This window comes from Hypomesus nipponensis, chromosome 6, assembly GCF_054491055.1.
Source record: "Hypomesus nipponensis isolate SF chromosome 6, ASM5449105v1, whole genome shotgun sequence".
NCBI lineage: Eukaryota > Metazoa > Chordata > Actinopteri > Osmeriformes > Osmeridae > Hypomesus > Hypomesus nipponensis.
In genome coordinates this window covers 9624257-9640005 of record NC_140366.1, presented here as the reverse complement: position 1 = coordinate 9640005, position 15749 = coordinate 9624257, and the positions used below count along the sequence as shown (strand labels likewise).

Here is a 15749-nt window from a genome sequence, read left to right as displayed (position 1 = left end):
TTGGAACTGTGATGTTTCATTGGGTAACAGGGATAGAGATGTAATGACTACATGTCAACACTAGAGGGACTGTAGAAATACAGCAATTTGGCTTTTGTAACTCTATAGAGAAAACAGTAAGACATAACATGGCAACTACTGTACATAATCTGAGGACCAAATCATTTCATTTTATATACTGTGTGGCATGACTTGACCTTTTGTTTCGAGCATATGAATACTAAATTAAGACTCAACATCCTGTGGCTTGCTGAAAACCAACACAGACAATCCATCTCAGGTGACTGAATCAAAGACATGTTAAGTTGACTAGAATGACTTGAATGGTTCTGACCCGTGAGAGGGTTCTCCTGGCCTCCTCAGGGTTGTGGTTGTGGTCAGGTTGGTTGTGGGTCAGGCTCTTGGCGTTCTCCACCGTGGTGCTCAGGCTGGCCCTCAGACCGTGGAACTGACGCAGGAGATCCACCAGGGCCCCACACTGCTCCTGGCTGGACACACCGTGGATACACAGGGTGTCAGTCATAATGAGACCACCACACAGACCACAGGACTTTATTTGACTTTTCTTTCTGATTCAAGAGCTACCTCGGTATACAACTTCCACGTTCCAGCCCTCCCTCCTTCACTGGATACATCTTTCTCTTCCTCACTCTCTAACTCACCCATTCACAATGAGCCTTCGGAGGTCCTCTGAGGCTGTCTCCACCAGGGACACCTCCCTGTGTGCCTCCCCAGCCAGCTCACTGTCTCTCTGGGCCAGCTGGTTGCCTCGCTCCCCCAGCCACTGCCTGGAGTGCTGGAGAGACTGCAACTCTTCCTCCAGCTGGACAAAGAAACGTAGTCTGGGGAGGGGGGGACAGTGGCGAATAACTGGCGTCAAGAGAGAGACTAAATAAGCATTTCAGGCAATGAATACATCTACACATAGAGTTGGGTAAAGGTGAAACTAGGATTGAGTTGAGAAGCGACATTAGCCGATGTATTTTTGACAGTGGAAATTACAACTGAGTGAAATGAGCGCCCACCTGTTCTGAAAGGCCAGGACAGAGCTCTCCCTGACCCCTTCCTGTCTGGCCCTTTCCTCCAGATCCGTTAGGCTCCTCATCACCTCCTCTCTCCTCTCCCTGAAGGAGCTCCACATAGCTCCCAGGGCCTCTGCCTCGCTTTGCCTCCACCCCAGGCCCCTCTGTACCCCCTCCAGGGCCACCATGAGGGCCACCGCCTGCCCCCGGCACGACGTCCTCCCCTGGGCATGCCCCATGTCCCTGGAGCCCCTCCAGTCCGCTCCACTCAGGTGGAGGTGAGCCTTGCTCAGCCGTCCGTCCAGTCCCACCGCCTGGGCCTCCATCCGGGCCACCTCCCCGGCCACCTCCCCCAGCTGACAGTGCAGCTCCTCAGCCTTGGTGTGGTCCCAGCTCCCCCTGCCCTCCACGGCCTCCTGGAGCTCCCGGACAGCCCTGGCGGCGGCCTCGTGGCTCTGGAGGTAGACCCTCAGCTCGGCCAGGCTCTCCCTGCGGAGGTGGAGCAGGCGCTGGGCTTCACTGAGGGGCTGCAGGCAGGCCTCTCTCTGGCCCTGGAGCTGCTGCTGGGCCTCTGGACCGGAGGAGGAGAGGAGGGAGGCCTCTCTCTGGTGAAGGCTGTCTCTCATGGGGCTGTGCCCCTGGAGGGAGGCCTCATGCTCCTGGAACACAACAGAACAGTCACAGCGTTACCTCCAACCGGCTATGTATCGGTAACATGGATGTTCTGAAGATTAATCACTTCAACACAACTAAAACGTTGCAACCCACCTGGACCTGGTTGTCAGCTGCCTCCAGGTCAGCTAGGTCCACCTGGGAGGAGCTTCTGAGGACAGACAGGAAGCTCTCGCTCCATTGGGTCAGCGTGAGCAGGTCCCGGTCAAACAGCTCCACCTCAGACAGCTGGGACTGCAGCTGATGGAGCCTTCAACAGAACAAGAGAGCAGCCGGAAGAAAAGTTTAATACTGGATGGATCAGGAGCCAAATGGACACGGCAAGCTTGCCTTTGCAAAATGACAGATGTAGTCATGCTCGATTGAGATGTTTAGAAGTTAGGTTCAAATGGTATTCACTTTGTCTATATGTCCATACAACATTGTAATGCAACACTTGTACTGTTATGTTCAGTTACCTTTCTAGTCTAAAACAAAAGAAAAATAAGGGGGTTTCATATCATCTATTTCTCTTTACGTGATGTTTCATCTCTACCTTTGAGTTATGCTCTCCCTTATTACGTTGAATCTCTCTTCCTGCCGAGTGAGGTCATCCTTAAGCTCCTGGCCCCGCCCCTCGGCCACCGTGGGTTGCAGACACGCCCCCAAACTCACCACCCCCTGCAGCAAAGCCTCATGGGACGGCACGCCACACTGCATTTCCTACGGAGCACAAGCGCAAGATCAAACTGCCAGTACATTTGGGCAATTTTGCGTTTGTCAGTCATTGTAAATGGGGAGCGACTCTGATAGAGGACGCGATGGAAGGCGTAAATTGATTTAGAGAGAGACTGTGAGAAAGCATAGGATGGAAGGCGCAAATTTATTTCGAGAGAGACTGTGAGAAAGCATAGGATGGAAGGCGTGAATTGATTTCGAGAGAGACCGATGGAGGATAGGATGGAAGGTGCCAAGCTGTACCTGCACTGCTTGGAGTTTCGTTTGAAGCTTGGCTTTGTCAGTAGAGAGGAGAGGGGAGTCGGGACAGCATTCGCACTCACAGCGGTCCAGCCAGCATTTGAGGGAAGAACCCTCTTTCTCAAATCTGAACAAAAATGAACAGTGGAACATTAATTCAGTTACGGCATGGCAAACACACACAAAGATACGCATATACACACACCAACACAATGATGCTTGTTCTTTACCTTTGCCATAAAACCAGCAGGTTCTCCAGAGTGGCTTGTTTCTCTGTAGCTTTCTCAGAGTTCACTGCCTGGTCTTTTTGGAGAACAGTTATCTCTTCATCCAGCGGCCCCCCCTCACCCAGGGTCTTCATGCCCACGGACAGAGCCACCAGCCTGGGCTTCAGCTGCTCCAGTGCCTGGCTCACATCCTGGAGCAAGAGAAAACACATACAGTGACATGCCAATGGAACAACATGTCCTGTCCTGACACCTCAGTATCTAAAGCTTACATGGAAGAGGATTCCAGAAGGATTGTTTGAGCTTCAGTCTTACCATATGCTCCTGGAGAGTCCGGTAAGTATCAGAAGACGAGCTGCAATGCATGATGGGACAGTCCAGCTTCACTTGAAGGTCACTGAGGGTTTTCTTCATCTGATGAAGTGACCATTCAAAACACAAATGATTGTGGGTAACAATTTGATTATTGTCCATTCACAGCATTGTGAACACCTGACACTACGTTCTGCTTTGTCCTCACAGGGGATTAGATTCATATCATGGACAGGCTTAATTCATGTCTCCACATGCCATTCCAGTGGTTCTACCTGTTCCAGGTTGTCCTGGTATCTCAGCCTGCAGGAGGCGCTCTGGTTCAGCTGTCCCTCCAGCTGCTCCGCCCTCTCCCGAAGCTCCTCCCAGCGCCGCCGCATCTGGCCCAGTCGCCCCCGGATACGCCCCACCTCTCCGGGGCTCTGGAACATGGCCAGGGCCTCGGACTCCGCCTCCAGCTGGGCCAGGCCCGCCTCTCTCTCCTCAAGCCCAGCCCCCACCATCTAGGAGGGGGGGGGGGGGGTAGAAGAGAGAGGTTGGGACGAGGGAGAGAAAGAGGGAGGTGAGGAACGGAGAGAGAGACATAAAGACAGAGAGAGGGGGACCATGGGTTAGAGAACGAAGAGACACGGACATGAGTAGGAGAGGTTTTTAACAACAACAAAATAATTATGTGATCAGTTAGCCAGGCTGTGGCTCATAGTATACACTGGATCACAGCACACTGTAAAAGACTCTCTCTGGGAAACACACTGAAGAATCCAGATGAGATCTCTCATACCTCCACCGTGCTCATGTGTTTAACAAGGTGGTTGGAGGAAGAGGTGGCAGAGGAGAATGATGAGGACAAAGAGGGGTTCACTGCCTCCAGATCCTTCTCTATTTCAGAGATCCAGGAGGAGAGGACCTCTGATTGGCTGTTGAAGTGTTCCCACTGTACACAGACGGCCTCCAGCTGACCAATACTAAGAAGACGAGAGGAACACACTAATCACCTGACCAAAACTACTGTACACACACACCTCTATGGAAAATACCACTCACCAAATAACACACAACCAACACTGCAAACATCAAATTGCAAGTCTCAAAAACCGCAAAGAAAATCAAATAGGGAATGTTTTAAAGGTGGGCTCCATACTTTTCCTTGAGGGTGTCTTCCAGCTGAGTGACCTGGTCCTTGGTGGTCTCTGCCTGCTGCAGCAGTGTGGTCTGGTTCACCTCTCCCAGAGGGATCTCTGTCGCCATCTCCAGCAGGATGTCTGCTCGAGCAACAAACTCCTCACTGCACATGTAGAGGTCCTGTGAACACGGAAGGGGACACGCTGTACCCGCCGGACACTTTTCAGTCCCTCACACACACATTATAGATTGCGTGTGTGCATACACCCACACACATACCTTGGTGTGGGCCAGTTCAGTCTGAAGACTGTCCAGGCCGCTGAAGATTAGCTCCCTCTGCAGGACAGAGCCGGTACTGCTGACAAACTCCCACACGGCCTCGCGTTCCTCCTGAAACTCCTGCCATGCGCACAGAGTGGCCTGGAGGGAACACACAGGTACAGTACAGGGGAGGAGATCAGTCACACAAGGAGACGGTAGAAGCACAGAAGCACCCATGAGCAACTACAAACACATACACGAGCGCCCTTGGGTATGTGTGTGGATTTCAATGCACGCGCACACACACCATGTGCTGTGTACTGTGGAGAGATGAATCAATCGTATGGTAGTAAAGCTCTGGTGTACAGTGAGTCCGTTAATTAAGCCCCCGGATGAGACTCACAAACGTGAGAGGTCTATAAAACACGCTGATCGATGACACGGTTGCACAGAACAGGACCAATCATTGATCAGACAAGGGCCAAGTGACAGACACACACACGCACACACCTGCAGGTTGTGCTCCTGGTTCCCCGCTTCGTGGTCCACCTCTCGGAACTCTTCCTCCAACTCCAGCAGGGACGGGCTAAGCCCCTCCCCCATCTGACTCTGCTGACAGTGGGCCAGCAGAATCTCCGCCTCCTTCCTGTCAGCATGGAGACGCTTCAGGTGTTGCTGCAGGCAGACAGAGAGAGAGACAGAATGACAGAGAGGAAGAGAGCAAAAGGGAAAGAGAGGGAGAGGGAGGGAGCGAGACAGAGAGAAAACGAGAGAGGGGGGGATATAGACGTTGAGAAACCGAGACAAGCCCAGAGAGAGACAGAGAGAGCAATACTTTATTTTACAGTACCCATTGGGTATTTATCTTCAGAGAACACCAGGGCCTTTGTGGCAGGGCCTCACATCTTCTCACCCTTTTGAGGATAGAGCCACAGGCAGTAACAACCCACACACAGACAGACAGACAGACAGACAGACAGCCAGGCAGACAGACAGGCTAACCCTAACCAGACAGGCAGACAGACAGCCAGACAGACAGGCAGACAGCAGGCTAACCCTAACCAAACAGACAGACAGACCTGATGAATGAGGAGCAGCTGTCGAGCCTGGTCTGGGTTCTCTGCCTCCAGGATCATGAGGGTCTGCTCCTGCGCCTCCTTCCTGCCCCGGAGCACCTCCTCTAGCGCACCACGCACCTCCTCCCTCAGCTCCTCACTGGGGGTCAACACAGAGCCTAGAGCAACCTGGGAGGGGAGGAAAGAGGGAAAGAGATGATGGGAGACATGAAGACATCAGCAGAGAGACTATCATAGAGACTATAACAGGGACTACAAGTGTTATCAAAGTCCGTCATGGACACAGTGGCGTCTTGCCTGAGAGAGCGAGGAGAGGAAGGCCCGGAGGTCGGAGGAGAGTTTGTCCAGGGCCGCCCTCTTCCTCCTGACCTGCTCCTCAAAGCTGACCTCATGCAGCACGCCCAGGCGACTCCTCAGCCAGGACAGGCTCCCCTCCCGGGTTTCCACACACTCCTGCAGCTCCTGGAGGACAGGGACGGAGGAGAGTGAAGGAGTGAGTGATGAGACAGGAGAGAGAGAGATAGCATTGAGGGACACAGGAGGAGAGTAGAGGGAGATCAAAGTTGAAGGTGGGAGGATGCAGGTTTTTCATATCCAAATCCCATGTGCGGGATAAGAGTGGGAGAGGGTTGGAAGCGGGTTTGAGATATCTGAGCTCACCCGGACAGCAGCGTCCACTTCTTCCTGGTAGGCGGAGTCTTGCGCTTTTTCGCGCAATACCCTCACCTGGCTCCTCTGACACGACAGCCAATCAGAGAGCTCAGAAAACCTAAAAAGAAGAAGCCATTCGGGTCTAGATTATCATATTCATAAGCACCAGGGAAACTAATGTCAGTGAGAACAAGGTCATATATCCTTACAATAATATGCATGGGAGGTTACTGGAGAATTTGTAATGAATCTAATGCATTTGAACTTTTATATTGTTTCTTCTCGTCTTCCCTCACCTGTGATCCCACTCCCTCCACTTGTCGGGGTGCTGCTGCATCTTGAGGTACATGGCATCTATCTGACCTTTGACCTCTTGCAAGGCCCTCTGGGTGGTCTCCAGGGCTCGCTGGGTGGGGTCGTTGTCTGGGAGCTGCTGACAAAGCTCCTCCATGGCGGCCAGCCTCCTCTCACATGCAGCTAGAGGATCTCGCTCTCTGAAGAACATCTGGGGCCAAGATGGCAACAGGAGAGAGAGGGATTTTGTGAGTATTTTATCACTCACAAAACTCGGTCAATAAGTCTCCCTCCCTCTTTTCTCTCTCTCTCTTTCTCCCTCCCTCCGCCTCTCTCCCTCTTACCCTGTGCTCTCGGATTATTTTCTCACTGCTGGTGGCAGTCAGAGCCTGGGCCTCTCTGGCGAGCTCCGACCTGCACTCCTGAAGCGCCGCCCATGCCCTCCCATGCTCAGCCTCCACCCTCAGACGCTGTATGTGGGCTGGCGCCTCCGCCTGGGTATCCTTCAACAAGACAAATAGAGAGAACAAGAGTGAGGGAGAGAGACAGACAGAGACAGAGACAGAGACAGAGACAGAGAGAGAGACAGAGAGAGAGACAGAGAGACAGAGAGAGAGACAGAGAGAGAGAGAGAGAGAGAGAGAGAGAGAGAGAGAGAGAGAGAGAGAGAGAAGAGGAAATGAACAACAAAGAAATGACTCGGAGTAACTTTAGAACTGGGGTCAGTCTTCCAGAAGATGAGAGAGAGGTAGTAGGAAGAGAGAAATAAACAACTTTCAATCAAAGACACAAATACCACAAAACATGTTAGACGCAAATTATAGATGGGATGATAAATGACCAGCCGATTACCATCAAATCAATTTGTCAATACGTTTGTACATGTTTGCATGCCAAACAACCATCAAGAACAAAGATCAATGACAAAAACAACAGTATATAGATTGCAGGTATAAACAGTGAGTGAGAGCGATGGAATGATTTGAGAGCTGACCTTCCAGAGCTTGTGCAGCCGGCGGACGGTGTCCTGCAGTCCCGGCTGCTCGTCCTCTGGCAGGATGTCTGTCAGCTCGTCGCAGGCCTTCAGAAACACACTCAGGACCCGCTGGTCGAGCTGCCCAAAGAACTCCTGAGTAAAACAACCACAGTGGCTCGATAATAGGTTGCAGTAAATGTTGGAGACAAAAACAAGATTTCGAATGGTTGTCTTTCTCTCTCACACAGTCATGGTCACACTAGCACACAAACACACAGTCTGGAGTCTCACAAAACACACAGGCACACAATTATCAATCACAATATCCCCTCTCTGTTATCCTTCTTCCTCCTTGTCAGGTAAACATGCAGACACACACACACAGACACTCCCTCAGAAGGTCCTGCTCACCGAGTGCTTCTTCAGCAGCTCCTCCGCCTCTCCTCTCTCCCTCAGGCAGCCCTGGGCGGTCCGCAGCACCCTCTCCAGCTCCTGCCGGGACTCCTCGAACCTCCTCCTCAGGCTGCTGTCGGCCTCCTCCTGGCGCCTCCACTCCCCGACCTCCTTCACCAGAGCCTGACCGCAGGGAAAAGCACAGGCAGGACTGCGACATGGTTCCATGGGTCATGTCATTCTTCACTTTCAGGAAATGCAGCTTTGATCCATGGGATTGTCAATTAGGTGTGTGGCCCTGGCATTACATAGAAAAGAATTCCCCCCACACTGTGGACATTTCCCAACATGGGGGGGGGGGACCAACACGTACCTGTGCAGAGGACTGCAGGTCGGCCACTCGCTTCTGCTGGAGGGTCAGGTCGAAGTTCTTCAGGGCCCTGCTGGTAGACAGCACCCTCTGCAGGGCGAGGAGGTTCCTCTCGATGATGGCCAGACAGCGCTTGCAGCTCTGCTGCTGACTCAGCAGGTCCTGGAGGGAAGGGGGGAGGTGAGATGTGCATAAGCAGGAACAGAGATAAGACATGACCAAATCCGTTTTCTGTGTAGATTATATAGACATCGACAGGGACACACAGTGCACATGTGTATCTCTAGCTATTTGCTCATGCAACACTGGAACATGTCCTCTGTGTAACCAGTGACCTCACCTGCCAGCTGTGCTTGTGTGGAGAGTCAGGGTTTCTGGTGCTAGCTGTGATGCGGCTGGCCCTGTCCAGGGACTGGTAGAAGCCTGCGATGTGCTTCTCCATCTCCTCCAGCAGGGGGAGCAGTGAGTGGCACTCCCTCACCAAGCAGGGGCATCGCTCCCTCACCTGAGGAACACACAAAAGACCTTCTTAAGGCCAAAAACCGCAGGACACAGTTCCTTGGCAGCTAGCTGTGAGTTAGCTGATGTTGACTGAAGATTTTTTGTTGTTGTGGAATGACAGGCTGACAGTTAAGTCATATTTAAGAATGTAGTTGACATATCTAAGTGAGGTATACAGCATTATGCATTTCAAAAAGTTTTAAACACAGTAAGTCAACTTTAATCATAAAAAATGTCTCCTCTGTAGGCTCTAATGATGCTTACCTTACTCAGCTGGCATTTGACCGTTGCCATGGTAGCCATGGCCTTTGCGCCCTCGTCTTGTGGAACGTCTTTGGCAAGCAGTTGGGCGCTGCGGGCCGCCAGCTTGTACTGAGTCTCCATGGCAACCACCTTTTGCTTGGTGTTCTGAATGTGAGATTAGACAGGAGGAAAGGGCAAAGTTTGTCTGAGTCATGTCAACGACAACTTCATAGCGTTTCCAATACTCAGTCTAAGCTGCCATGCCAACATTTGTGCTGTGCTTTGTTTAGTTTTCTACATCCCATATGAAGGTGTTTTGATTGTGACCAAATCCCATGAATCATTCCAATTTCTACCAAATGGCCCCAGTGGTATTCATCTAAAATGTTTGTTTTTTTTTCCTGCAGGAAACCATCTGTGGCCTAGCTTGTGCGAGCTGGAAACGAGGGCGCTGGGGTGAACACAAGCCTGACCTCCACGTCCTGCAGGAAGGCCCTGACGGTGAGGAAGGACACCTGGACGGGAGCGCTGAGCTTGGTCTCAGCCGTGTCCAGGAGCTCCCTGAGGGACGACACGGCTCTCACGTAGTCCCTCCGCCACTTCTCCTGCTCCTCCGCCCGGGCGTACTGCGCACAGAAGAGACAGGCGGTCAGGTCCCCACGGCTACCGTGTCGACAGCGGTGCCACAGTCAGCCAGCTGAGCCCGTCTGCCAACGTGTCAGACCCAGCAGCAGGTAACAGGTGTGCAGGACAACTGGGACGACGAGGGACTGACACGAACACAGCCTGCCGGGATTCCCTGGTGTCTTGTCATCCCTTTTTAATCGTTCAGCTGAATGTTTGGTTTCGGTTGGAGCCTGTATCTGGTTTGTGTTGGGGGTTTTTTTCTGCTACCTGCTTGACTTGGACAAAGAGGTCCCTCCATCTCCCGTTCAGCAGGAGCAGCTGCTGCTTGAGCTCCCGCGACGCCGCCTCCTCGCACGTCTCGATCAGGAAGTTGCCCGCGTCGTTCATGGTCGCGTGCTGCTCCATCCACTGAGGCAGAGTCCTGAAGAAATCCTGAGAGAGAGAGAGAGAGAGAGAGAGAGAGAGAGAGAGAGAGAGAGAGAGAGAGAGAGAGAGAGAGAGAGAGAGAGAGAGAGAGAGAGAGAGAGAGAGAGAGAGAGAGAGAGAGAGAGAGAGAGAGAGAGAGAGAGAGAGAGAGAGAGAGAGAGAGAGAGAGAGAGAGAGAGAGAGAGAGAGAGAGAGAGAGAGAGAGAGAGAGAGAGAGAGAGAGAGAGAGAGAGAGAAATGAAATTCAGGGTAATTAGCTGTCTATTCTTTGGCAGTTTATTGGGGTAATAATCTGACAGTTGGGGTAACCATGGTGACCTGACAGTTGGGATGTCCTCTGTGACCTACTGAAGTCAGATGGGATGCTTTGACAGTCGGGTGAAATTCCTTGATTTAGAGGTTAAAACATGCTAATAACTCAAACTGGGAGATTTGGTCTTATTGGTTGGTGACAACCTTGTCACAATTTCTTCTAGAATCCCAATCTGATACATTTCACACAACACTTTCACTGTCTGCATACTTACATGATCCCTGTCCTCATTTCACTCAGTAAGTTGTTCACTCATTAACTCGCACAGTTATAGCATGCAACTGTGCGAATGCAACATTCGTTTGCACTTTTTTAAATACCATTACAGTCTTAGTGCTGACTTCCCCATGCACCCTGTAGTGATCAGTGTGGCGTACTCCCTCCCTTCCCCATGCACTCAGTAGTGATCAACGTGGCGTACTCGCTCCCTTCTCCATGCACTCAGTAGTGATCAACGTGACGTACTCGCTCCCTTCCCCATGCACTCAGTAGTGATCAACGTGGCGTACTCGCTCCCTTCCCCATGCACTCAGTAGTGATCAACGTGGCGTACTCGCTCCCTTCCCCATGCTCTCAGTAGTGATCAACGTGGCGGACTCGCTCCCTTCCCCATGCACTCAGTAGTGATCAACGTGGCGTACTCGCTCCCTTCCCCATGCACTCAGTAGTGATCAACGTGGCGTACTCGCTCCCTTCCCCATGCACTCAGTAGTGATCAACGTGGCGTACTCGCTTGGTGTTCTCCGGGTGGCTGAGGGCTGCTTCGCCGTCCTCCAGCCAGGCCTGCAGCGAGGCCACGGTGGTGCTGTACCTCTCCCAGTTACACAGCACCTCCTCCAGCATGCTCCGCACACTGCGCACCTCCACAGACAGGCTCCTCCACTGGGTCACAACCTCCCGCATGAACCTCCGCACCCCAGTCTCCCCCTCGTCCACTATGACACACACACACACACACAATGAGTTGAGAACATATACACAAATACATACACACACTCACACATGCACAATGTGGCTAGGATATACACAGAAATAGATACACCCACTCAAATACATTTACATACATATGTGTTTGATTGTATAACTTGATTCATAGAGCACAAATGGATCTCCACTGAATGTGTCACAGCAGAACTGGGATTTGCATGGTCGATGCAGGACTGACAACCCCGTCCAAAAAGGACACCCACATTTAAACTGCACATCAATAACTTGTGCAATCACTTCCAAAATTGCGGGAAATTACCCATCGAATCTCTTCTCCTATTTCGGCTCTTCAAATCATTCTATAATCATCTAAGTGTAGCCTTCAGACAGACAAGACTGACCAATCAGAGCTCAGGACACAGGCCACCAGCTGGGCTCATGCAGTCCTTTTTCAGCATCCAACCAATCAACATTCACATCTTATGAAACTCCCTACTAGTCTCTCTCTCTCCCCCTGTCTCTTTATTTCTCCTGTATACCCTCAAGCACTGCAGCCCCGAGACTGAATCAACAAGCTAGCACGCTGCTAGCTAGCGTCCAGAGACTGCAGAAGTGGGGCACCAGTAGCTTTAATGGGGTTGATTCCCCACTGAGAGAAGAGCATGGAAGAACCTCATTTAGACATAGCCTGGAGAGAGAGGTCTCCACCAGCAACACTGATAAAGAGAAAAGATTCTGGAGGAGGGGAGAGGTTGATTGGTTATTGAGTGAGTCGTTGAGAAGAGAATGGTGTAAGGTGGTATATACGGTGAGAAGAATGATTCAGTCATTTCAACATTAAGAAAGTATGGAGAAAGTACTAGACGTGTGAGAAGAGGAAATGTCTCCAAATTGTCAATCAAATTCAAACACAGTTGGTGTAAATGGGGAAGAAAAAAAAGAAATCTTCAATTTGAAATCTAAAAATGATTGTGGAGCCTTACCTGTGCAATCCGCCTTGACATAGAGTTCAGCACTGCATTTCAGAGTCTGGAACAGAGTCTCATACTTCTCAAAGAACTGCTGCCCTTCAATAAAAGACTGAGCGAGAGAAAGAAGAAACAAACTGCTTGTAAACAGTTCACTTTCACAATGACAATCCATCTCTACAATCTCTGTTGACCCCATTTCAAACCAAAATCTAATTCTGGGAAGCTAGACGTGCCTTTGGAGTATTCTAGTTCTGTAAACTCACAAGGTAGTTCTGGAGCATCAGCTCCACGGATTCCCGACGTCCATATTTGATGATCCAGGACTTGAGCTTAGACTCGGCCAGCGCCAGGAAGGCCTGCATGTGCTGCTGGCTCTCCAGGTACTCCATCTTGGCCAGGTGGATGTTTGAAGACGTCGATACGAAATTCATTCTAAATGACGACAGAAGAAAACTCCTACTTTGTTCACATGCTTTGCTAACATGCTCAAATATAGAACTGTGAACTGACAAGGTAAAGTCTCGGAAATGCTTGGTCAGTAGTTTTGAGTGAAAAGGGAGGTGTGTGTGTGTGTGTGTGTGTGTGTGGAGTCAGGATGGGAGTTCTGACTGGTGGAGGGATGAGAGGGTGAGCCACACACACCTCTCAGCCATGTCCTGGAGCTGCTCTGGGGGAACAGGGACCCCGCTGACACACCTGTCTTTGTGGATCTTCTGGAACACCTGCTGGTGACCCTCCAGCCCCTTCAGAACATCCTACACACACACGCAAATAATCAGACCATCAGAATCACGTACACAACGCTTGATCTCCGCTGCCATTTCCTTCCAACACACACACACACTGTGTCCTGCCTACCTTGTGCTGCTGCAGGGTCTTGTGCACGGTGTTAGCCGTCTCATCATGTGCCTGCTGAACAGGGACTTCCTGCCGTAGCGCCCCCTCAGCCTGGTGGAGCCAGGATCCCACCACACTCAGGGGGGCGGGGAGCGCCCGGTCCAGCTGCAGGTGCCAGTCCAGGAACTGGGGGGGGAGAAGATCATCAACATGTTTAATAGGGCTCATATGCAAACAACGTCTTGGTCTCAGAATTAGTCCCAGTCTACATATGAGTGAAATCAAAGCAGAAGCAGTTTGTCCCCCTCACCCTGTTGGACACCCTGTCCCAGGCCTGCTTGACCAGGGCCTGGTCCATGGTCAGCATGCCCTCCTTCTGGGTGGACTGGAGAGCTGTCTCTGTCTTCTTCCTCCTCATCTCCAACTGGACACGCAGACTCTTGAACAACTAGGAGAGTGGGGGGAGAGAGAAAGAAAGAGATGGTGAGAGAACAACAGTGAAAGACAGAGAGAGAAAAAAAGAAAGAAACAGAGGGAGGGAGAGACAACGAGAGAGAGAGAGAGAGACAACGAGAGAGAGAGAGAGAGAGAGAGAGAGAGAGAGAGAGAGAGAGAGAGAGAGAGAGAGAGCGAGAGAGAGAGAGAGAGAGAGAGAGAACGAGCGAGACAGAGACAACGAGCGAGCGAGAGAGAGAGAGCGAGAGAGCGAGAGAGAGAGAGAGAGAGAGAGAGAGCGAGAGAGAGAGAGAGAGAGAGAGAGAGGAACAACAAAGAAATGACTCGGAGTAACTTTAGAACTGGGGTCAGTCTTCCAGAAGATGAAAGAAGCAAAACTTGTTAATATTGTAGGACATCAATTTCATGCACATCCCACTCCGAAAGACGTGCCTGACAGTTCCAGTACGCACAGGACAGAATATCTCATACATTCATGGAACCTCTCAAAAGCTGTCGATAATTGTCTTTCATGCCTCTTCCTTACACTGCCTCAATATTTTCCTACTTTCCCGTATAATGGGCGAAGGAAAAGGGGATCTCCCACATGCTGTTGAATATGTATCGTATCCTGGGGCTGAGAAGCTGAGCCAGATTGGGTGGAAATGCGGCAGCAGCATTGTGATCCCCGCTGTGTAATACCACTGATTACGGTGATAATAGGAGCGTCTGTGCCCGGAGAGTGTGTGCCCAGACAGACTTTGTGTGCATGTGTGTGTGTGTGCGGGGGGGGGGGCGTGTTTGAGTGTGTGTGTACGTTGGTCTTCTATGGAGCTGTTTGTGTGTGCTTAGCTGCATGTGGACACCCAGATGGACACACACACACACTAACCTGGTACTGCTGAGTGAGATTGCCCTGGTCCTCCTGAGCCTGTGCTGCCTCTCTCTCCAGCTGCTCCAGCCAGGTCTTCAGCTCCCGCAGGCTCTGACGCTGCTCTCTCTGGGTGGGCCGCGCCAGCCAGGGAGGGAGGGAGGGAGACCGAGAGGAAGAAATGGAGAGAGGGGAGGAGAGTGGGGAGGGAGGGAGGGAGAGAGGGAATTTAGGGGATGGGAGGATGAAGAGAGGACAGAGATTTTGTCCAAAGGCAGAAATGGAGGCAGAGTTGAAAGAAAGAAAGGAGAACAGCAGGAAGGAATAAAGTTTGGAAGGGCAAATGAAGTGGTAAAGAACAAAGGAGGACGGATGAGTGCAGGGCAGCATGGATCAACACATTCCGATTGAAAAATATGGGGGAAGAAGACAGAAAGAAAATGCAATAGAGGATTCAAGATGAAGGGAGATGACAGGAAAAAAATACATTAATGAGGGAGGCAGAGAGAGAGGCAACACATGCTGTTATTAGCCATGTTTTATAGCAGTAGCTAATTTCATGGCTATCAGATACACTCAGCTCAGCCCAAATCCTGTCTGAGACACAAGCACCATTTCATTGGATTAGGAATACCTACGACGATAAATCCTATTTAAAAGGTGGTTAAACAGTCCATTTAATTTGAAAGCCATTAAGAAAATGTTTCAGTACATTCAACTTCAGTTGGCCAGCCCATTCTGAGACTCGTTTCTGTTCATTCAGAATGAGATGCCCTGCTGAGGGAAGCCTTCTGCTCTCTCAATAGCAGTGTTCCAGTCTGGAGCACCCTACAAATCACTTTACATGGTGGCTAGGTTAGTCGCTCTATTTCCTCCTGCTATCCAATCATTCCAAAATCTTTATAAATTAATAAAATCAATATGTTTGTACATGACGATTCAGTGAACAAAATTTGAACATAAAATAAACATGAAAGGCATTACATTTGACAGTGATCAAAAAGGGGGTTTGAACAATGCCACAGATGCAGGAAATAATACAAATAATAATTATTATTATTATACAAAGGTCTAAATCTGGGTAAGGACATCACAAGAAAAAATCACAAGAAACAAGGGTGTGGTTATTGCGTTATAAAGTCAGAGCTGCAACCCCCTTCACCTTAAAATACCCCAACTCTGTTCTTAGGTTTTTCATCAGACCTGCATAGTTGAGCGTAGAGCACATTGCCAGGGGCCCTCATTGTCATGGTAATGGCACCGAC

At 50.7% G+C, this 15749-nt stretch overlaps 1 protein-coding gene across 2 annotated transcripts in view; it reads right to left on the bottom strand.

The window, feature by feature from the left end:
* syne1a (spectrin repeat containing, nuclear envelope 1a) overlaps positions 1–15749 on the bottom strand; it is a 104783-nt gene that overhangs the window by 76758 nt on the left and 12276 nt on the right. The window contains exons 11-42 of one of the 2 annotated variants that reach the window (XM_084700846.1): positions 14506–14613; positions 13489–13626; positions 13200–13364; positions 12984–13096; positions 12605–12773; positions 12354–12450; positions 11173–11378; positions 9972–10136; positions 9551–9703; positions 9099–9242; positions 8674–8838; positions 8337–8495; positions 7982–8146; positions 7589–7723; positions 6939–7097; positions 6597–6805; positions 6310–6418; positions 5932–6111; positions 5653–5817; positions 5084–5248; positions 4592–4732; positions 4332–4492; positions 3972–4155; positions 3466–3693; positions 3194–3292; positions 2882–3069; positions 2655–2778; positions 2230–2396; positions 1791–1944; positions 1026–1681; positions 663–842; positions 335–488 (exon numbers count right to left, since the gene is read on the bottom strand). In XM_084700846.1, the coding sequence (XP_084556972.1) occupies positions 335–488; positions 663–842; positions 1026–1681; positions 1791–1944; positions 2230–2396; positions 2655–2778; positions 2882–3069; positions 3194–3292; positions 3466–3693; positions 3972–4155; positions 4332–4492; positions 4592–4732; positions 5084–5248; positions 5653–5817; positions 5932–6111; positions 6310–6418; positions 6597–6805; positions 6939–7097; positions 7589–7723; positions 7982–8146; positions 8337–8495; positions 8674–8838; positions 9099–9242; positions 9551–9703; positions 9972–10136; positions 11173–11378; positions 12354–12450; positions 12605–12773; positions 12984–13096; positions 13200–13364; positions 13489–13626; positions 14506–14613 (5505 nt within the window). The remainder of the gene's footprint in view (positions 1–334; positions 489–662; positions 843–1025; positions 1682–1790; positions 1945–2229; positions 2397–2654; positions 2779–2881; positions 3070–3193; positions 3293–3465; positions 3694–3971; positions 4156–4331; positions 4493–4591; positions 4733–5083; positions 5249–5652; positions 5818–5931; positions 6112–6309; positions 6419–6596; positions 6806–6938; positions 7098–7588; positions 7724–7981; positions 8147–8336; positions 8496–8673; positions 8839–9098; positions 9243–9550; positions 9704–9971; positions 10137–11172; positions 11379–12353; positions 12451–12604; positions 12774–12983; positions 13097–13199; positions 13365–13488; positions 13627–14505; positions 14614–15749) is intronic. The other variant, XM_084700845.1, reaches the window with a different exon arrangement.